This window comes from Haliotis rubra, unplaced genomic scaffold (assembly GCF_003918875.1).
Source record: "Haliotis rubra isolate DU_JTF1 unplaced genomic scaffold, ASM391887v1 Scf404, whole genome shotgun sequence".
Lineage (NCBI taxonomy): Eukaryota > Metazoa > Mollusca > Gastropoda > Lepetellida > Haliotidae > Haliotis > Haliotis rubra.
In genome coordinates, this window is record NW_025767085.1 from 497467 (window position 1) to 521344 (window position 23878).

A 23878-nucleotide genomic window follows, 5' to 3' on the forward strand; every position below is an offset into this window, starting at 1 on the left:
CCAGTCATCAGCAATGTCTTGCCTGTAAAAGGGTTAAACCTGCGAAACTGTTGTTTATGACTTTCGCTATTTTGAACACACTATCATATTACAGCCTAGCTATATATTTCATTTCTAATATTGTATTCACTCAATTACAAGGAGCAAAAATGTGAAAAAGCTGTTTTTCTTTGGAAAAGATTTTTTACTTACATCAGAGTCTTTGTACTTTTGTTACATCTATTTCCAAGTTGTTGTTTTTTGTAAACTAAACCAAAACAATGACATGAACTATAACCAAAATGACATTTTGCAATTGGTTCTGGACTGGGAGTTTAATGTCACTTTCACCCCCATAAATATACACATAGGTCACAAGGTAGAGTGGTAATGACACTATAGTAGGTACACTGGTTTGTTGTTTAATGCCGCCCTCAGCAATATTCAAGCTATATGGCAGAGATCTGTAAATATTTGGGTCTGGACCAGACAATCCAGAGATAAACATCATGAGTATCGATCTACGCAATTGGGATATGATGACATTTGTCAAAAAAGGTCAGTGAGCCTGACCACCCGATCCCGTTAGTCGCCTCTTATGACAAGCAAGTGTTACTGAAGACCAATTCTAACCCGGATCTTCACGGGTATACAGATACTAAAGATGAATAGAATACATCACTTGATTCTCTTGATACCCCTGATTTCTCCCTAATGGAAATTAAACTATAATCATTCCTGAGAATATGAACTTTTACATTTTGTTTCCTCTTCATTGCAAAATAATCAAGGAAATATCTAAAACAAGGAAACATACCACTTCGGCCTCAAAGTAATTACAATCAAACCAAGCTGACATGCTGTTCTTGATTCTCAACTCTGTCCTGCTTCTCAGATGGTCGATTACAATAAATCAGTATATTGTTTTAAGAGAAAAGTTGTTTCATCAAAGTCTGTTTAACACCCATGCATAGTCAAAGGAACGTATCCACAGAAAATAATTAACAAGTCATCAGATTTCTATCTGTCATGGTTGGCTACTGCTTAGTCCGATGTACTGATACAACTATTCAATCTCACTGGCAGTTGTCCTCCAGGCAAAGGATAATAGGATTTTATATTCTTTATTTCAGACATAATTTACAGCTGAGTTGCCTCAACTGACATACCTGAGATTTTACCTGATAAAAAACCTCAGGTATGACAGCTCGTTTATCTCAGGTAAATCGCAAAGCAGCTGAAGGGACCATCTCAAAAGCCAATTTTGTTCATTTATGTAAATATTTATTAAAGTAAAAAGAGTGCATTTATCTGTATATGTGTATGTCAGTTTACATGTCAATTTGCTATCTCCTAAACATATAATTCATAAAATATATAATTGTTTTAAAGATATATTTTGTATGTTTTCCATGCATTCTACACATTAAACAATAAATAACAAATTTCCCCAGTGGGTTCAATCCATATATACCAAATATCGATTGTAAAGGTTTATTATAAATTCTCCTGTTATCTTCGCTCATGTTATTGTTCATCACCTTTTTATGGATATATACTGTCAATTCCTCCTCATACTTTAGCTTTAAAACAATATAAGATACCAAAATGTTGCCAGGTAACTTTTACATGAAAGGGGGTTACAGATCGGTATTCATAAGTGTACGACCAGTTATAAAACAGGAAACAAACTATCCTTCATTCATAGAACTGGTTCATGTTCAGAATTATCCATGCCATTCACTGATGTGATAACCATTCCACTTGCAATTAAAGGGAAATAACTCCTGATTCCTTAATACCAGACCTAGGGCTTTGGCAGCTGTTTCTGTAATGATTAAACCACAGAATATTCTGTTCCTGTTTGCAAACACAACACATCATCACGGAAACTGCATCTGTCGACAGAAATATAATTTCTAATATTTCTAAAACATCTGTCTGAGCAGTGTGCACTCATGACCTGACCTATTGCTAAAACTGGTTTGTTTCCTGTGTTCCCAGTCTACTCCGACCTGTGTAACGCTGTTGCCCTTTACAGTACATGTTACAACCGCAGATCACTTATATAATGGCTCGCAACCTGAGGTGACAGCCAGCAATAATGACATCCACATACCTAATACAGTTAATCATAGGTAAAGAAGATGGTTAATCACATGTCAAAAATGACATTACCTTTCTAATGCTTTGTATTAATGTAAATAGATATTACCTTTCAGATTCCTAGGCAGGAGATGCGCTGGTCGTGAGCGTGGGTGGGTGACAGTGATTGAGTCATCCCAACCTGGGCCCACATCAACCGGGGCCTCTTTCTTTGGTGAACGAAGAACTGGCACCCCCGATTTCTTTGGTGAGGGAGGTTTCTGTGGTATCCTACTAACCATGGTCTCCTCTCTCCTGGTCTCCGTGGTATCATCCCCATTAGTCTCTGTCACAGATCTGGTAGTTTGTGTGTACTCCATGGATTGTTGTACATCCCCATTCACTGACTGACTGTCACCTGCCGTCCCCCCTTGCACTGTCCCCCCTTGCACTGTTTCCCCCTTCACTGACTCTCCATCAGACGTGAGATCCCCACCCCCTTCCATGTTATGACTAACGCTACTGTCTGTCTGCTGCACAACGCTCACTTCCCCAAAAGTTTTCTCTTCATTCGGCTGCTTGTCCTGTGAGACTGGTGCTGGCTCTGTGGCTATGAGATCACCAAGCATGTCGGGTCGCTTGTCCTTCTGCTTGCTCAACTGTGACATGCCAGGCTCCTGTGACATCAGCTTAGGTTCTGGCGGTTTGCTCTGTATCACAGGAGAAGGCTCTGGCATAGGTGCTGTTTCAATAGGGTTCTGGATCTGTCCTCCAAAGTCAATCAGGACCCCTTCTGGGACAGGACCTGCGTCAGGTCCAGCTCCGTTCTGCATGCCCTGTTCACTGCCTTGATCCTTACTACTTGGGTATTGTGCATCTCCGTTAGAGCACAACGAATCAAATTGCATGGGTATCTCTGTCGAAACGGGTGCGGCATCAGGTAAACCGTTATCAAACCCATACATCGACTGCGTCATCGGGTCGGAGGTCGAGGCGTCATACATTGATTGAGACATGGGGTCGGTTTCACGCTTCACCGGATATGGCACATCAGAGTCTAGCAAATCTGAAAGAAATATAATAGAATTACATTACGTTGTGGAAGTGACACGATGGAGCCCATGGTACAGCATACAATACACCGTGTCAGAGGATTAACCTGGATTATAATAGCAATAACAAAATACATTCTGCTGATCATGCATAAAATACATCTGTCAGGAATACCTTAGTTATGTTAATTTAGTATACACTGACTCATGTTAAGTTCCCCAAGTTAATATCTCGCCAAAATTCATACAAAGGTAAAAATACAGTTGTACAGTTAGTAGCACTACGGTAATTATTTTTTCAACAAATGCCTGTTGAAGCCTTTGAATGGCATCTAGAAGTGATACACATGCAGGGGTCTTATGTCGTGATATTGCTGGAATATTGCTAAAAGCAGCGTAAAACCATACTCACTCACTCATACAGGGGGGAAATATGAGTGAGTGAGTTATAATTCAAAGTCACATCAGCAGTATTTCAGCCACATCATGACTGAGGTGAAATATTTGGATGAAGATGTCAACTTCTGCAATACCTAACATCTTTTGGGTGACGTTAAAAGAATTTCATCAGCCGCAAATATATTTGTGAATGTTGCACTTGTGAATGTTCTATATATGTGGTACAGACAAATGTAATAGTAATGTCATTCTTGGTAAGTTTTATTCTTGTGAAAACAACATTAATATTACATTACCATGGTAACTGAGATGGAACCTGGCAGATGTCCAAGAGACAACACTGAAGACCTGAGTATTATGAGTCAGATACACAGGTGACAGGTGTTTGACATGGCCACTCAGGTCGACCTTCACACACGGACAGCAACATGACTCAAAGAATTCAAGTCAAAGAATTTACATGCACGGTTATATACATCTAGAAACACCCCCTGATTCTTACTTTAAACACACACAAAAACATTAACATGGTCACCATTCAATTTAGGAATAATGTTTCAGTTTTGGTGTTTTTTTTTAAAACTGACAGTACCATCTAAGGACTGGTCATCTTGCAAGCTGTGAATGAGTGAGTGATTGCTTTTAGCAATGTTCCAGCAATATCATGGTGGGGACACCAGAAATGGGCTTTGCAGATTGTACCCATGTGGGGAATAGAACCTGGGCCTTCAGCATGACAAGCGAACATTTTCACTACTAGGCTACCCCACCCATGAATGAAGTGTGAAGAATATGTGAGTATTTCAGTTAAAGCATGCATGCATCTTAATTAAGCTCCAACTGATTTACTGAAAATGTTTACCAAATTGAAAGAAACAGATTATATGTATGGTACTGACAAACCCAGATGGGATTTGAACCCAGACCCAATCTTTAAGAATGTAACTTTACACAGGGAGAGCAGGTCCTGATGCTGTTAAGACAGACATTCAGTTAAGCTACCCTTGCCGAAATTACACAGAGATTAAGACTGTCCATCATCGCTGACAAAGTCAAAAGATTCAGATGCCTTAAGAACAATGATCAGAAAACTACAGATTATTGTCCAAGGAACAATCATACCACTGAACACTCAATATGTTATATTTTTCTGTGGTTCTAATGACATGAGTCAGAGAAACAAAAATAATATATTCAAGTCTGTCTCAACTTATACATTATGTTTTTCGACAATTATTCATAAATTCATGTGATACGCTTGATATTCTAGACCTAACAGTGTCAACACTGGATCTTCCTACTGATGTTTTCCCCATACTGCCGCATCCATCTGAGTATAAGGGAGATAACTCTAGGGGCCTTGGAAGAAACAATGATGACAACAACAAGGAAATATGTTTTTAACATTCAGCAAGCAAAAAGTGACAATGGTGATTCAGAAGACATAAGAGCCTAATCTTTTGTCTCCTTTGAAGCTCCAGCAAGCTGCATTTGCATCCCGTCCTCAACTTGAGGCTAACATCTGTTCTCCCTTAGCTGTCTGAGGGCATTACTCACTGCTGACAAACATACAACCCGTTAGCAAATTACACACCATTAATTACGATAATCAAGGTCAGGGCGACATTTCCACTGGGATGCAGACCAGTGGTGTAATTATAGAAACTATATAGACTGGAGCCATTCTTCATTTCCATAAGAAAATATACCAGAGATACCAACTGGATAACTACACAAATTATATGCTAGGTAACATTTTAATCATTTTCACACAATCCTAAACTTGAAAGAATCTATCTCATTGACTTATTCAATTTCAAATGTATTGGACATATTGTGCAATTATATTTTTATACAAATGGGCTTGGCAAGTCTAATGAATGTTTTGTTGCGTGTGTTATTTATATCCTGGTATTAGCGTCCCCTGTGAGTGTGTCCCAGAAAGCAAGTGCTTAGGAAGTACCAGCAGAAATGGATACACTTTCTTTTTATGCATATCCGTTACATTGATATATTTGTTCAGGGCATTGTACCTCATTCGCAGACAATAAATTCGGTCTTGTATCCCAGCTGCTCCATTAAATGGATGTAGAAGGATGATAAAGGGGCAAGCTCCTAACAAGTATACATATGTATCTCAGTTGTTTTCTGGTGAAAATATATTTTCATTTTAATTTTTACATCAAAAGCAGCAGCCAGCGAAAACATACTACCGGTACTCAAAAGAAATTAACATCGATCCTTGATGTGGCTATAGTTAAGCTGTGTTTTGCAATTGTATCTTATCTTGATTATATTTAATAGTGATCATAAATGTAATGACAACCATTAAAACATCCTTACCCTGTGTTGTGTTGACAGATTAAATGTTACAAGGTGATAAGATTTCATAAACAGATTCTTAAGCTTCAGTTAATTGATAAGCAAGACTAACATGTTTCCATGGCAATGTCAAAATGTTACAGGAGACCCTTTCATTTCAAGGCTAAATATAGAACAGCATTTGTTAAACTTTAATATTATCATAGGACATATGTATGTATGTATGTATGTATGTATGTATGTATGTATGTATGTATGTATGTATGTATGTATGTATGTATGTATGTATGTATGTATGGATGTATGTATGGATGGATGTATGTATGTATGTATGTATGCATGTATTGCATCTAAGGTTTTATTATATGACATACATGCACTGGTATTATATATGCTGTATTATATCTCAGACTGTATGTATGTATGTATGTATGTATGTATGTATGTATGTATGTATGTATGTATGTATGTATGTATGTATGTATGTATGTATGTATGTATGTATGCATGTATGCATGTATGCATGTATTGCATCTAAGGTTTTATTATATGACATACATGCACTGGTATTATATATGCTGTATTATATCTCAGACCATATGTATGTATGTATGTATGTATGTATGTATGTATGTATGTATGTATGTATGTATGTATGTATGTATGTATGTATGTATGTATGTATGTATGTATGTATGTATGTATTGCATCTAAGGTTTTATGATATGACATACATGCATGGTATTATGCATGCATGTATCTCAGACTGTATGTATGTATGTATGTATGTATGTATGTGGTATGTATGTATGTATGCATGTATGTATATATGTCTCATGTATGTATATGTATGTAATGTTTTATGATATGACATATGCATGTATATATATATGCTGTATATGTATATATCTCAGATGTATGTATGTATGTATGTATGTATGTATGTATGTATGTATGTATGTATGTATGTATGTATGTATGTATGTATGTATGTATGTATGTATTGCATCTAAGGTTTTATGATATGACATACATGCACTGGTATTATATATGCTGTATTATATCTCAGACTGTATGTATGTATGTATGTATGTATATGTATGTATGTATGTATGTATGTATGTATGTATGTATGTATGTATGTATGTATGTATGTATGTATGTATGTATGTATGTATGTATGTATGTATGTATATGTATGTATGTATGTATGTATGTATGTATGTATGTATGTATTGCATCTAAGGTTATATTCTATGACATACATGCACTGGTATTATATATGCTGTATTACATCTCAGACCGTATGTATGTATGTATGTATGTATGTATGTATGTATGTATGTATGTATGTATGTATGTATGTATGTATGTATGTATGTATGTATGTATGTATGTATGTATGTATGTATGTATGTATGTATGTATGTATTGCATCTAAGGTTATATTCTATGACATACATGCACTGGTATTATATATGCTGTATTACATCTCAGACCGTATGTATGTATGTATGTATGTATGTATGTATGTATGTATGTATGTATGTATGTATGTATGTATGTATGTATGTATGTATGTATGTATGTATGTATGCATGCATGTATGTATGTATTGCATCTAAGGTTATATTATATGACATACATACACTGGTATTATATATGCTGTATTACATCTCAGACCGTATTATCAGATTTAGGTATTCAATAAGTATATCCTGTATTATATCGCAGGCCTTAATATAAGACTTACTTATGCAGATATTATATTCCACATTGTGACTGATACACCAGACATCAGGAGACGAGAGAGCTATCACAGCAGAACAACTACCTCATATGGAATCAAATGAGTCATGCTTCAAAGTCATCCAAACCCACTCCAATGCATAATGCACAAATATATCATGAGTTACAGCAACAGAATACAGAACAGCCATCGATCCCAGTGAGTGGGTTTTTACATCCTGTTTGCCATATTCTTGAAATCATCACAACGGATGGCACCTCAGCTGTCTTGATACCTTGTGAGGAGTCGAACCCCGGCTGTCTACAATCAGTAATCATTCTTCTTAATCATTGCTACTGTATGGGAGACCGTCAAACATGCATGTCTCATGTATCACAATTGTTCTACGGGGTGGTGGGGTAGCCTAGTGGTTAGGGCTGCGCAATATAACCGGTTTACCTGTATTTACCGGTTCAGACATGAAAACGATACGTATTGCATTTGCGATACGCTGATCAAAAACCAGTATTTTGACTTGCATTCGGAAAACTTCGCAACACTTGAAAATCTTTGGATATTTCCTTGTTTCATTTGTGCCAAATATTATTTACATTTCTATTTTGTCATGATTAAAGGTTGTTGTTAAAGCTTCATCAAGCATAGTTATTTTGTTGTGTTTTTGCTCTATAAATCAAGCTTTACCTCGATTATAAGTATTTTTGTTTAAAAATACTTCTTGCAATATATTGCAATACATATCACAATATATACTTTCGCATCGCAATATATCGCAATATGAAAATTCTCTGCAATACCCACCCCTACTAGTGGATAAGGCATTCGCTTGTCACACTGAAGACCCCGGTTCAATTTCAGGTGTCCCCTGCCGTGATATTGCTGGAACATTGCTAAAAGCAGCGTAAAACCCAACTCACGCACTCACTCACAATTGTTCAAGACTATAATGATAGTAATACACGTATAACTCGATAGAACACCATTACAGTAGTGTCTCATTTGATCCCAATTTTATCTTTATTTTCCAACAGATATGTTGAGAACACAGCCATTAGCACCTGCCAATCTCTACAGTTTCCATGAACACTTCACCATTAAGCGTAGTTTCAACACCAGACAAGGGTAAACACGATGCTGTAACAAGACACATCTGCAGTGTTACAGTCACCAGTGTAGAGATGGTTCCAGCACCATCAACACTGCCTACTGTTACCACTACACTTAACACACATGGTAGCATGTACACATGTTGTGAGTTTGGACTGTTACCACCGTCAATATATTTTACCAAGGCTCCAGATAAGGGCCGCATCGGAGCATGTATGGATAAAATATATACACGATACTGTAGGAAATAATTTAGAAAATGTAGCAGATACGCACCACAGCAATGGTGTACGGTATTAGAATCATTTACAGACGTATTTATCTGAAAAAGTATTGTCTTATTGTTTGTTGGCCTATTTACACAAGAATAGAAATGTTGTGGTGCATATATGAAACGAAACACAAGATTACTGATACGCCATTAAATTCCATTCAGTGCTCTAAATGTACTCCACCTGTTTTGATGAATGCTAAGGTCAGACCAATTTCATTTCTTGTTTTACTGATTTTTTCAAGAATAAAATTTTTTTTTTTTTCAAGAATAAGAAAAATAATGTTTTATTTTCCCTGCTCAAAAAATATAATCCTAATGTTTTTATTGGCCAAAAATGTAAACTTACAAGAAAAATGTCCCTCCTGCCTTTAGGTTTTCTAAGGACAAAAATCCATAAAACAAGAAATAAAATTGGTCTGGCCTCAAATACCAGCCTGCTCTGTATGTCACCTCCGACCTTGCACTCCCTGTATAGAGGACAGGTCATTAATTCACTGGGGGTTATGAAGTAATGAAAAATGACAAAGTGAGTGAGAAGGGGTGTTGTGTATGGTCATTGTCCAAAATTATCACAACTATATTATAATGAGGAAATGAAATGGACAAAGTGCTGACAGAAAAAAGTATGCTTAAACATATTTTAGGGTCTGATTAATTAGTAAAACGAGGTTGTGGTGGGTCATGAAATGTTACAAGTACTTTTTTGGGGTTTGAGTGTAAGGTGGTTCAGCAAAAATACATTACAGCCCCGACCAATCTGGCCATTCTATGATAATGGTGTAGCCCCTGGCACATCTGTGTCTGACTTAGTCCTGATGTAATACGCCTTTATGGGTGGCAAGGTTCTCCCTGTATCACATATTCTTGGTACATCGTAATCTTCCCTGTATCACGACTCGGTGTCATCTTGTCATCCCTGCATCCTCATTGTGTGACTTTGTCCTCCCTAAACACACCTCACCATTGACCCAGTCTTCCCTTTATCACACCTCATCATGTCCTCCCAATCACACCTCACCATATGACTTTGTCCTCCCTAAACACACCTCACCATTGACCCAGTCTTCCCTTTATCACACCTCACCATGTCCTTCCCATATCACACCTCACCATATGACTTTGTCCTCCCTAAACACACCTCACTGGCTGACCTACTCCTTATATCACACCTCACCATGTGACCATGCCCTCCCAAAGCACACCTCACCATATTACCTTGTTCTTCCTATATCACATCTCAACATGTGACCATATCCTCCTTAATAACACCTCTCCTTGCCCTCCCCATATGACCTTGTCCTCCACATATCACACCTCCCATGTGACCTTGTCCTCCCATATCACAACTCACCATGTGACCTTGTCCTCCCCATATCACACCTCACCATATGACTTTGTCTTCTCTATATCACATCTCAACATGTGACCATATCCTCCTTAATCACACCGCTCCATGTGACCATGTCCTTCCCATATGACCTTGCCCTCCTGTATGCACACCTAACTGACCTTGCCCTCCCCCATATCACACCTCCCTATGTGACCCTGTCCTCCCCATATGACCTTGCCCTCCCCATCACACCTCCCTATGTGACCCTGTCCTCTTGACCTTGCCCTCCCCATATCACACCTCCCATGTGACCTTGTCTTCCTAAATCACATCCCACCTTGTCCACCCCATGTGACCTTGTGACCTCCCATATCACTCTCAACATGTGACATTGTCCTCCCATATCACACCTCCCCATGACCTTGTCCTCCCCATATCACACCTTCATGTGTGTCCTCCACATATCACACCTCCCCATGTGACCTTGTCTCCACATATCACACCCCCTTGTGACCCAGTCCTCCCTGACCACACCCATCTGGCTGTGTACTCCTCCTTATACCACACCTCACTATGTGTGATCACACCATTCTCGTGTATCACACCTAACTGACCTGATCTTCTTGTGTATCCCACCTAACTGACCTGATCTTCTTGTGTATCACACCTAACTGACCTGATCTTCTTGTGTATCACACCTAACTGACCTGATCTTCTTGTGTATCCCACCTAACTGTGACCTGATCTTCCAGTGTATCACACCTAACTGTGACCTGATCTTCCTGTGTATCCCACCTTACTGTTTGACCTGATCTTCTTGTGTTTCCCACCTGACTGTGACCTGATCTTCCAGTGTATCACACCTGACTGTGACCTGATCTTCTTGTGTATCACACCTAACTGTTTGACCTGATCTTCTTGTGTATCACACCTGACTGTGTGACCTGATCTTCCAGTGTATCACACCTAACTGACCTGATCTTCCTGTGTATCCCACCTGACTGTGACTCTTGTGACTGTGTGATCTTCCAGTGTATCAACTGACCTGATCTTCTTGTGTATCCCACCTGACTGTGTGACCTGATCTTCCAGTGTATCCCACCTAACTGACCTGATCTTCCAGTGTATCCCACCTAACTGACCTGATCTTCTTGTGTATCACACCTAACTGACCTGATCTTCCAGTGTATCACACCTAACTGACCTGATCTTCTTGTGTATCCCACCTGACTGTGACCTGATCTTCCAGTGTATCACACCTAACTGACCTGATCTTCTTGTGTATCCCACCTGACTGTGACCTGACCTTCCAGTGTATCACACCTAACTGTTTGACCTACTCTTCCCTAAGTATCACATCTTTTTCATGTAACCCTGCCTCAACCTTCACATCATCTCCTGCTGGAGTGTATCTCGCTCATCTGCTCTGAGAATGTGCATCACTACCCCCTGCTGCACATCTGCAGCAAACCTAGCCCTGTTAAAGTCCCATTTTACCATTTCCTTGCTATCAAATTACACATTCTGCAAATTGGCCTGATAAGAGTCTTTGTGGGAAGAATGGCTGGCATGGCAACATGTCAGTCATACCCAATTGCCTCATGGAAAACACAATAGTCCTATGAGGTCATTGCTCTTATCTCCCAGACAACAACACTTCACAGTAACCGTACAACAATCAACCAAACAACAAACAAAGAATGGTTCCAACAAAATTTTCGAAAACAGATAATTCTCATGCTTAGGCAATTTTAATGAATTTATCCTATATTTAGACTTGGTCCAAACATTCAAGCACTCTTTAAGGTTTCTTTTTATTTTCAGATTTTTTTTTAGAAGATCTGCAGTAGTTGTGGTGAGTGCACAAGTGCATGTATCTGACCCGCCATCTCAATAGATGAGTAGTTAGTGCACATGTGTTTAGGAAGATAGTATCTTGAAGAGAAAACAGTTGAAATCAGTTGTCAGTCTATTACTGTTTTATGGTGCTAAGTTTTTCACAGCTATATGTAGACCCATAAAGCATTAAACAAGCAAATATAGCCATACATATGAAGAAGGAAAGAACTGAAATAAACATCTATTTAAAACTACACAAAATCTTTGATCACAAGATGTTACTCCACAGTACAATCTGAAGCAAACTTTCAATAAAAAGCATCATAGAAATGAAACATATCAAAGCCATTAACTAAATCTCCAAATATTTCCACAACTCACAACATCTGTCAAATTTATGTCAAAATCTCTCCTAAACATGTTCCATGTGTACTGGCAATCACGTTTCAGTCAGCGCCAGCATCTTACAGTATGACAATCCATCCCCATAAAAACTTCCCAGATCCCCGCCACCATGCTCCCTGAAGCACATCTCACATTTTTACCCCCAGACAGATGGCCAAGCTACTTACAGCAACATCACAGCTTTTTCCTTGCTGTAAATATTTTATCATGTGGGCCCTCCCCTCCAGATTGTGTATAAAACAGACTAGAGATTCCCTGACATAACCTGTGTAGCAATATGAGCATGTTGCAGGGACTGCCAGGGTGAGGAATGAAGGCAGCAGGGGGGGGGAGAAGGTAGGACAGTGTAGGGGAGGGAGGTGAAGTGGAGGAGCCCAAGGGTAATGGGAGTGAAGAGCAAGAGCAGTAGAATAGGGGGAGGGGGGAGGGAAGTGAGTGGAGTAAAAAGGGTTGGAGGGTGAAGAGTAGTAAACACAGGGTGAAGAGAAGAAGTGTGAAGGGAGAAGATGAAGGGGTGTAAGAGTAGGTGAGGTTGGGGTGGAGGGTTTGGGTGAGAGAGAGGAGTGAGGAGATGGGATAAAGAAATGGATGAGAGAGGGTGAAGAAAGGGTGAGGGGACTGAGTAGGAACATTTGAGTGGAAGAGATACTTGGGGAAGACATGAAGGGAGGAGAAGACAGGTGATAGGAAAGGCTGAAGAGAGAGAGAGAGTGAGTGAGTGAGTGAGTTTAGTTTTATGCCGCACTCAGCAATATTCAAGCTACAGGGCAGCGGTCTGTAAATAATCGAGTAGGGGCCAGACAATCCAGTGATCAACAACATGAGCATCGATCTACGTAACTGGGAACCGAGCCAGCGAGCCTGACCACCCAATCCCATTAGTCGCCTATTACAACAAGCATGGGTTACTGAAGGCCAATTCTAACCCGGACCTTCACGGGTAAAAGGTGGGGGGACTGAGTAGGAAAATTTGAGTGGAAGAGATACTTGAGGAAAGCATGAAGGGAGGAGAAGACAGGTGATAAGAAAGGCTGAAGAGAGAGCATATAAGGAAAGTCTGTATCCCAATCCTATAGGACAATAAATTAAATAATAGTCAAGTCAAGTCTAGATTGCTTCAGCTTCTGAAAATCCAGAAACTTAGGATTTTCTGGACTCAATTTGGATTATATTTTATATATTTTGTAGATAATTGTTTAGATAAGACAGAGACCATATACCTAGGGACGGGTATATGGTCTCTGGATAACTTAACTACATGTCTGAGTCTCAAAGTAGGACTGAATGGAGATGAGTAGAGGAAGGGGGTATATATAACCCATGTAGGGGTTACAGAGGACGAACATGAAGTGCCGGAAGATGAACCTTACATGCTGGCTATTCCTGACACTTGAACATATGTTTCTACTATGAAACTCTACACTATTACATCTGTATAGCAAGCAGTCTTCCTGCACATCAGTAGGTGCCCAAGATGGACTGAATTGTCATAAATGTCAGTACAAAGCGACGTAAGGACAACTTGATGCAGCTTAAAAACCCAGCAAGTGCACAAATGTCATATTTATGTCTCAGAAAAAACTACCAATATTTCATCTCACCCCACTACAACTAATTTGTCACTTGAGTCCTGATTCATACAGAGACAAACATGTGAACAATCTACATGATATATTACATAATCATATGATAAATGTTGAGGAAACAAAACTATGTAAATCTGTCTATCACATGAATCACTACTCCCTCTCATCAAGGCCTCTGAACGTGCAGCACTTTTTGAGGGTATTCTGATGTATCTTCCACATCTGGATAAACTGATGATGTTATTGCACTAGGATGAGTGGAATTGTCTAAATCTGCCAATGATAGCTGCCCTTCTTGTGTTCATCTGAGGAAAGCAACTGTCTACGCCATGTTATGCTGTAGCTGCAACCTCCCATCTGTGTGCGATCATAAGGTGAACGTCACAACATTAACATCACCCTCAGGCCAGCAAATATTTACACAGAATAGAAATATGAAATACATCAGCTGGCTCATTATTCTGGTTATCAATAATTGGAGCTTCAAAGAAATAATTCATCTAGTTTTAGATTTTTTCATTATTTTCATGAAATACCATTTTTTCGTTTGCAGAATATCTGTGTATGAACAAGGAATTCACATACAATGGAAGCTTAGATGCGAAAACAGTTGTTGGAACAGTGATTGCGAATAAAACATGAGGTTTGTATACAACATCGCCAGTCGTGTGAGTCTACCCAGTGTATAAGGCAAGAACCCTTTAAACAATTCTAATTCTAGGTAGAAAAAACTCATCTTACACACAGCGATATATGGTAATTATTTAAAGATAAACTCGAGGTAAAAATATATCCTACTGTGCATGAAAGGCCAAGCTGTTATGTGAAAAACTTACCGGTATATAAGAAATGGATCACTACAAATCATTGATGACACCAGGTGTTTGCCAGAAGAGTATATATATCCTGCCCTATCAGTAGCACCCACCACTCACACTTCTTGCATAATGAATTAAGTGTTTGTGTGTTGCATGATGCCAGTAAATGTGAGACGGTGTCCGGTTCACTCTAAGCCACTTACAGCTGACACAAGGAAGCTGGGATTATATGCATCAAGTAAAACCAACAACCACTTGAGTGAAACCAAGCTGATTTCAACTGGTATATTCATCTAATGCGGACGTTTCTCAACTCACAACACAAAGATCCCAACCTAAACTATATTTTCACTCTGTACATATTCTGTTCCATATCCAATCTGCTTTATCCTACTTGCCCATGTCCATGTTTCTGTAAATCCTTCCGTCCAGACTAACCAATTACTTCAGCAATCCCACACAGCCATATCTAACATCAAGTTCTTAACTTAAATAATTCAGAAATGTTACCAACAACCTGTACCATTGACTAAATCAATCGCTTGAGGCATCATGGCTACATAACCTTCAGAGAAGAGTTGAAAACTGTACATATGGATAGCGATCATTACTATGATGTTAATAATCAAATTTTCTATCTTTCACAGTTTGATTCCATCACTTCAACTTTCAAAAACAAAACATTGTGACAAAGAAAATTGTCTTCAAGTCATTTATGTGTCAAAACAACAAAGACCATCATCACTGTCTATGTATCAAACATTGATAAAACTCATTTATCTCATCACCATTGGTTCAAAGGCTCCTAAGGAAGTTAATCTTGTAGCAATGTATGAAAATAAATGCAGAAACTGATAACAAGGCCATAATGAATTAATTATTAGATTTCATCTGTGGCTGCCTCACTACCAAACACCCAAGCTGAACTCTCATAAATAATTTATTGTATCCAAGAACCTACAGTTCAAGAAAACTACAGTGTGTTTCATATTCATTGGCGCTGTGGACTAGGCTAATTTTTAAAGCATTGGCTAACCATGCTGAATCTTGGGACTCAATTCCCCACACTGGCACATTGCCCCCCTGCGGGAATATTGCTGGAATATAGCTAAAAGCATCATACAAACATACTCACTCACTCCAAGTTCCTCCTGCCAAACATACATGCTTTATCATCATCATCATCATCATCATCATCATCATCATCATCATGTCATGAGTATTGCGCACAAGAAATCAATCAGTCTAAGCATCTTATTGCTCACCTTTATCATGCCTATCATTGATCCTGATCTCAGGAACAACAACCAGCTTTCCACCTTTGAAACGCTCCCCTAATTCCAAGTCTCCTGTCATTAACATTCTTTCCAATCTTTCCGCTTCCAGTCGCAATTTCTGTATCCTCTGCCGTCTTATCTCAGACTCCATTGCCAGACGATGAACCTCCCTCAGACGGACAACTCTCTCAACCAACCACCCTTCCTCCTTCTCCAGCTCCTCCTCACTCACAGGAGGTCCACTCTTCCTCTTCCCTGTCCTTGGACCCTCACATCCTGTGCAAGGACCTTGATGTCCTCCAGCTGGATCCTCCTCAGTCATCGCAACAGGAACTGACAGAGATTTCCTCGCCTGGGGAACATTGCAAGGGTAGGAGCGTAAGGATGTGCTCCATGGTTTCTTATCCTCCATACCTGTAACTGGTTTAATGACCCTGGACTGTCTCTTTGTGCTCTTTATGATGACCAGTGATGGGCTGATGGCTTCCTGCTTTGGGCATTGGCAGTCGCAGGAACAGCACCATTGAACCGATACTCCTATGTCCTTTGTTGATGTAAGATTCTGATCATTTTGTTCAACCTCAGGTTTCTTCTGAGAACTGATTACAGGTTTCTTTCGCCTTGGTATATGAGACTGAAAGGATCTCAAAGATGTAACCCATGTCATACCCTCTAAACCAACCTGGGAAGATTTCAAGTGAGGCTTCTTGTTCATCTTCACTTCTGTAAGATTTCCATCACCATGTTCAATATGTCTTTTCTGCTGAAAACTGATTGCAGTCTTCCGAGGTCTTGGTGAGTGAGATGGAAATTGCCTTGAGGAGAAAATCCGCTGGCTTGATTGCTGAATCTTTCTTGGAACTTACAATTGTAGGCTGAGGCTTTATGCTGATTTTTCCTGCAGAAGCATTTGGATCAACTTGTTGTCTCTGCTTATATATGGTTGTTGGTTTCTGAGGTCTTGGAATACGTGATGAGTAGGATCTTAGTGAAGATATCCATGGCTTGACCTCTACCCCTTTCCCAGAATATTTTACAGTGTGTTTAGGCTGCCTAGATTTGCTGCTGATCTTTGCTCCTTTTGAAATGTCATATGACTTTGGACATTGGCAGTCACAACGACAACACCACTTGACAGACACAGCTTTATCCATCTTCCCTTTCCTTCCAACCTGGCATGAAATGTCTGATATTAGACTGCTCCCTGGTTTCAGACGAGCAGGTCTTGTTGCCTGTTTGTCATCACAATGAGGAGAGCTGTTCCAAGGCTTCCTGGTTTCTGTTGTCATCTTGGAAGGTTTTGTTCTTACTTGTACTTTTCTGTCATTTCTTCTTGACTTAGGTGTTGTTGAGGTACAAAACAAATCAGGGCACTGGCAGTCACAAGAACAACACCAGTTGACAGACACTGCCTTGTCTTTGTGTCCATCTTTTCCTAAATCTTCCAAGCCTGATACAGGAGGTATTACATCCTTTCTGGTTGTTGAAGGATTGATAGATCTTTTCGGTCGAGGGATAAGAGATGAATATGATCGTAAGGAATTACTCCACTGATCAGCATGTTCCACAACTCGTCCTGGAGACCAAACTTTCAGTTGCTGGCCCATCTTATGTTTCCTTACTGGAAGAATCCTAGAGGATCTTCCAGCTTGCTTGCCAAAGACTGAATGTCTACCAGTCACTCCTTCACTTTCTTTCTTACCATTAATGACAGGTATTTTTCTCACAGGCAAATCTTCAAAACCTGCAATAGGAGGCTTTACATCCTTTATTGTTGTAAATACACTGAGAGAACTCTTTGGCTTAGGTAAATGAGAAGAATATGATCTTAAAGAGTGACTCCACTGATAAGGATGTTGCACAACTGTCTGCTGCTGGCTGCTCCTGTGTTTCTTGACTGGAACAATCCCAAAGGATCTTGCAGCTTGCTTTGCAAATACAGAACATGTTACAGGCCCTCGTTCATATTCCTTCTTACCTCTTAGAAGAGGTATTATTGGCTGTGGGATTTTAGAGGGATAATATCGTAAGGAACTGCTCCATGGTTTGTCAGTTCCAGTAGCCCTGTTAGAAGTCATCATGGTTAGGCCCTGTCTCCTGACATTTACCTTTATCAAAGATGATACTCTTGAACTGGTTGGTTCTGTTTTCTTAACTATGGAATGCCTATATTCCTGTCTACATGCACTCTTCCCTTTCGCTGAATATTTCTGTGATGCTACTCCATTTTCTGACCTTGCAAGAGTTTTCAAGAGAGTAAGTGGTCGCTTTTTACCATAACAACGTAAAGAGGAACTCCAAGATTGGTATGTGTCCATGACTCTTGGACCAGACCTCATCTGTACTGACCTGGTCATTTCCCTGCTTGTGTCTTGTGATGCAGCAGCTTGTGAAGGGGATCTCATTGTTTGCAGGGGTCGTGAAGGCCTCTCAGCCCTCTTCACATTGAAACCATGGCACTTATCTGAGATCCCAGAAACTGAAGATGGAGAACATTTTACCCTTGTCTTCTTTTTCCGCAGACCTTGCCATTTTGAGGTGCAAATTGCAATAGTGCCAAGTTTAGCAAACGTAGACTTCCTCCTCCTTATAATTTGGCTGGTAGGGCACTTGGTAGAGCTGTTCCATGGCTTTCGACCCTCCAAGGATGCTCTGGAACAGCTACCGAATCTTATCCTTTTACTGGATCCAACTGCTTGTCTTTTTGCAGTGCTTTTCTTTGCTGGGAGCTGCTCAGTGGCCATGTTTGTGAACCCAAACAGGGTATAGATGATGAAAAACAATATTTCCTTGATGAATAGCATAAAAAAGCCTTGAATACACCGGAGTGAAACAAAGTTTCAATACTTCATGAAGACTGAAGTACACTGAAGTGTTTAAGAAGCAGAAAGCTGCATCGATGTGGATAAAAAACACCAAGACCACCGTCTTGTCCAGAAGCTTTCTGCTGAATGCTTATACCGCACATATTCTGCCCATACCTGAACAATCACCCAATCAACTGATGCCAACACCTAGGTATGACGAATACTATTTAATTTACATACTTACTTTTGTTCGTGATTAATTCATTACCCACAAAAGATGAACCTTCCAGCTGTTTCAGAAAAGGTGTTTGGGGACTCAAACATAGTCCATATCCCTACCTTATTGGGTTCGATCACGTATAATTCATATTCTAACGATGACCTCCATGGCCTGTGGTACATCACAGATGACGTCTGCTTGACAAGACGATGCTTAGCAATCAATTTAATTGTCACGGAAAGGTTCTCTATTTGCTTAATGGTATGCTTGGCTCCTGAGCTGCAATCTACATCATTACATTAGTGACTTGCACCTGACAATGTTCACCAGATGACGTGTGGAACATGCCTAAGATTATTCTCCCGGGCTTACTACATAGTTACAGAAGGAGGGGGGTGGTTCTCTTCATCATGCCTAATGAAATACTGCTAATTACAGCAATAATCATACCAAGCTACTGTCACTCCTGTTTGTGAATAATAAATTTAATGTTCTGTTTGGTGAAGCACTCAATAAAATGGACATAAACTGATGCATCAATAACAACATGTATCATTTCCATGTGTCTACCAGAAGTTGAAGCAACTACTATGTAGGAAGACATCTGCTAGCATTAATGTCAGCTGTGGGTGAAATCAAATAAAGCGCCCAATATTATACTGAAATAAATTCAACTTTTGTGGATTCTAGGGTGGTTCCATTATGACTTCAAGGTAAACAATTCATTTTTAATTGAAGTATCATTAGCTGCAGAAATACTGGAGTTGAGATCACTATGGGTGAGTTACCATTCCAGTTATAACATTGAAGTATCATTAGCTGCAGAAATACTGGAAATCACAGATTGACATGGCATTATCAGGAGAAAATCCTGAAGCAATGCATGTGTTACACTTTGCTAAAACCTGTGAGCATGAGCATGTTACTGGAACTATCACCATGGCAACCTATTCATGATGTTTGTCTATATGCACATTTAATTTCAAGGGCTCATTACAGTATAGCCATGAAGTGAATGTGTGTGGAATTATTCAAGTGCCATTAACATAAAGCTGCTGTAGTTCTATATACTTCCAGCTACTGACTCAGTGACGTTGCTTCTAACCAATAATCACACCAATCACCATTCACACAACGTCTTGCCATTAAAATGTGCTTATATAAAATGATTCTGGAGACCAAAGGGCTGTTCTACATAAATGATTCCAGTTATGTGGCTTCAGTTGCTGATAAATAGAACAGGGCAGATTTTGGACCAGACCAAGTATCCACTTATTCAGTTTTTATCACTCTTTTCTTATAAATCTTACCTTCATAGTTCCTCTGTTGAAACCTATTCTGAGGTGATACTGAATCTTGGGAGTATATTAACATATGGAAACATGGATACTTGTTATTTAATCCTGAGGACTCATGTGTATATATAGTTTAACCATTCGAACTGAGTTGAATATATGATTCAATTCATTGCAAGACATATCTTACTACAATTTACAATCAAGGTTTTACCACAAGGTTTTACCATTAAAGTGAGTGAGTGAGTTGAGTTTTACGCCGCACTCAGCAATATTCCAGCTATATGGTGGCGGTCTGTAAATAATCGAGTCTGGACCAGACAATCCAGTGATCAACAGCATGCACATCAATCCAGAAATTGGGAACCGATGACATGTGTCAACCAAGTCAGCGAGCCTGACCACCCGATCCCGTTAGTCACCACTTACAACAAGCATGAGATACTGAAAGACAATATTCTAACCCGGACCTTCACGGGTCTTACCACTTAAGGTCTGATGAAGTTGTTCCAAAGATCTGATGGTAGATATTCAGAGCAATTAATGCAAATGGTGAGTTATGTTCATACCTCTATAAGGTGCCTTAACACCTCCTTACACATTGGTACTTACTTTATAGTATGCTTTGTGGCTTGGTTGACTGTCGATAACACACCAGAAATGTGCAGCTTATGATACTGATCACTGGATTGTCTGGTTCAAACACCACCATATGGCCAAAGTAAGTGATCCTTTCAAATAATACTCATCAATATTTTGTGGTTATAATGTCCAGTGGATTCTGTTTTGGCTGATAATCGAGCCTGATTGTTCTCTTGTATTGATATTTGAATACAACAGGCACTGTGTTATTCTTAAACCATTTTATATATGAAAACGATCAGACATGCCAGCATTCATATGTATACACTTGAAACACCTTCATCAGTACCACCTAGTCTCTCATACAGACCCTGAAGTAAATATATCCAAGAAAGCCCACGCAAGTCTAGAAAATGTGGCAAGTCTAGATTTCCTCAGCTTCCGAAATGAAGAAAGTCTCAGGGCTCCTTTTATTATATTTTTTATTTGTTTACTATGAATTTATTTTCAGTAAAATATGTTCATTTCAGACACTAGTTGTTAGTTTACAGTACCACCCACCAACACAAGATACATCTCAATCACATTACACAGAACCAGTCCAGCCTCATCTTCAGTTAATGGATGCAAATTTTCTCTTTTGTAAGCAGAAGAACAAAGGTTTCCATAATTCTCTACAACCTTCCTATCTCAAGCTCTGGTATCAAAACAATCGGCTAAATATATTCAAGTCTGTTGGTGGTAACATATCATATCATGTTATATAACATGTATTTTGTTTACATATAACAATATGATTATGTTATTCCATTGCTGTAAGCCTTTCCTTGTCATAAAACAACAATGTTGGGCCTTAGCATAACATAATACATCACTCCACTTATGATGGTGAGAATCTGAGCCTTTAGCCGAACCTTGTTATTCAATATGGCTACCATAACACAACTGCTTTCAACCGTATGAGGTATGCTATGCCTTGTACAGTGCACCTACTTCTTACATAGTTCACAAAAGAACTCTTTCTTTGTCTGTGTCATTTTGAGACATATGCATGCACTCAGAGTGTGCATGACAAGTTTTCTGAAGCACAGCAGATGTGGCAAGGAAGCTAGTGAAATTGCATGAACCTTTTTTCAAAAACCACAGGAGTTGTTATACCTACCGGTAGATGATATGGATATAGAACCAAGACATATGCCTTACACACGAAGCCAAGGGGTGTAAACTGGAAAGTCACTGGCTGCTGTCAACTCTTAAAGACATTGTGTAGTGGAAACAACACAGAACTGCTGCCAGTTCTCAGAACAGCAGACAGGAAGTTCCTGATATTGGCATGACAAGACCTGATTATACCTGGATGAGATGGATATAGGACCAGTTCATATCTTAACAGAAGACGGGTTTTACATGAAGAGTCATTTACATATATTCATACATTCACAACCAAGACCACTTGCAGACTAGGTAATAACTTAATACACAGAACTAAAATTGGGGGGCAATCTTTCTGGTCATTTATTGTGACTGCTTGTGCTTTCACGGAATATTAGTGACCACAGACAGAATGTGTTTGAAAAAGTGGGGTGCACTACACAAAATAATGTACATGAATGCAAAGATATAATAAAAATTACATTAATTATGGTCATGTTATTTCTCTGAGAACATACCAACAAATTATTTAATAATATGTTTTTTGCATATTAACATGTTATGTATGATTCCACATCCTTACACCCATTTTCTGGACCCCTATATGGCAATTGTTCAATATACTACATTGTTTGAGTTTAGTCTGTCTCACAGTCCCTGAACCACATTATTTTCCCTACTGCCCTCCCTGCAACGCTAAAGCCCTAAATGAGGCAAGTCAAGATTTCTCCAATCTCCCAACTCCCTGGGGCTCCTTTTCAATTTAAATGGGTTTAACGAAATGCTAGTCTATGTATGAGTTAAGCAATCGATACTCCCAACCCTGACCCTGACCCCAGCTGACCCTCCACAACAGTCCCAATATCTCTGACCTGTTTACAGCCAGTGCCTGTCACAGTCCATTAGACACCAAGTCAGCTTTAACTAGCAGCAGACTTTTCAAGTGGTTACAGTATGTTGGTGGTGTAAACTCAGTTCATCTTACTCTGACAAGACAACTGATTTGGTTCCTAATAGCTGTATGAGTGAGTGAGTTTATTTTTACGCCGCACTCAGCAATATTCAAGCAATATGGCGGTGGTCTGTATATAATAAAGTCTGGACCAGACAATCCAGTGATCAACAGCATGAGCATCGATCTGCGCAATTGGGAACCGATGACATATGTCAACCAAGCCAACAAGCCTGACCACCCGATCCCGTTGGTCGCCTGTTACAACAAGCATGGGTTACTGAAGGTACATTATAGCCCGGATCTTCACGGGTGATAGCTGTATGATACAGCCTTGTGTCAATCTCAGTAATGGGTGGTGAACTTTATAATGACCATTTGCTTTTGTTTGTTGTTTGACAGCTTTATTCCGGTTATATGATGGTGGTCTGGACCAGACAATCCAGTGATCAACATCATGAGCATCTTTCTATGCAGTTGGGATATGATTACATGTTTCAACCAAGTCACCAATTCTCTTACTGCCTCTCACAACAAGCATGGATTTATGAAGACCAGTTAATTCTAACCCGGATCTTCACAGGTATCTATCATGCCTGCTGACCATGTCTGCTGACCATGAATTGCCTGCAGACAGTTTAATTATAAAA

General features: G+C 39.4%; 1 protein-coding gene across 13 annotated transcripts in view; it reads right to left on the minus strand.

Annotated features, from left to right (window-relative positions):
- Positions 1-23878, minus strand: part of LOC124287689 (microtubule-associated protein tau-like) — a 131404-nt gene that overhangs the window by 60873 nt on the left and 46653 nt on the right. For 3 of the 13 annotated variants that reach the window (XM_046724196.1, XM_046724197.1, XM_046724198.1), the window contains exons 1-2: positions 16209-16997; positions 2195-3130 (exon numbers count right to left, since the gene is read on the minus strand). In XM_046724196.1, coding sequence (XP_046580152.1) covers positions 2195-3130; positions 16209-16935 — 1663 coding nt within the window. In that variant the 5' untranslated portion in view covers positions 16936-16997. Of the gene's footprint in view, positions 1-2194; positions 3131-16208; positions 17005-23878 lie in introns of those variants that run through there. The other 10 variants (XM_046724206.1, XM_046724204.1, XM_046724201.1 and 7 more) reach the window with 6 other exon arrangements.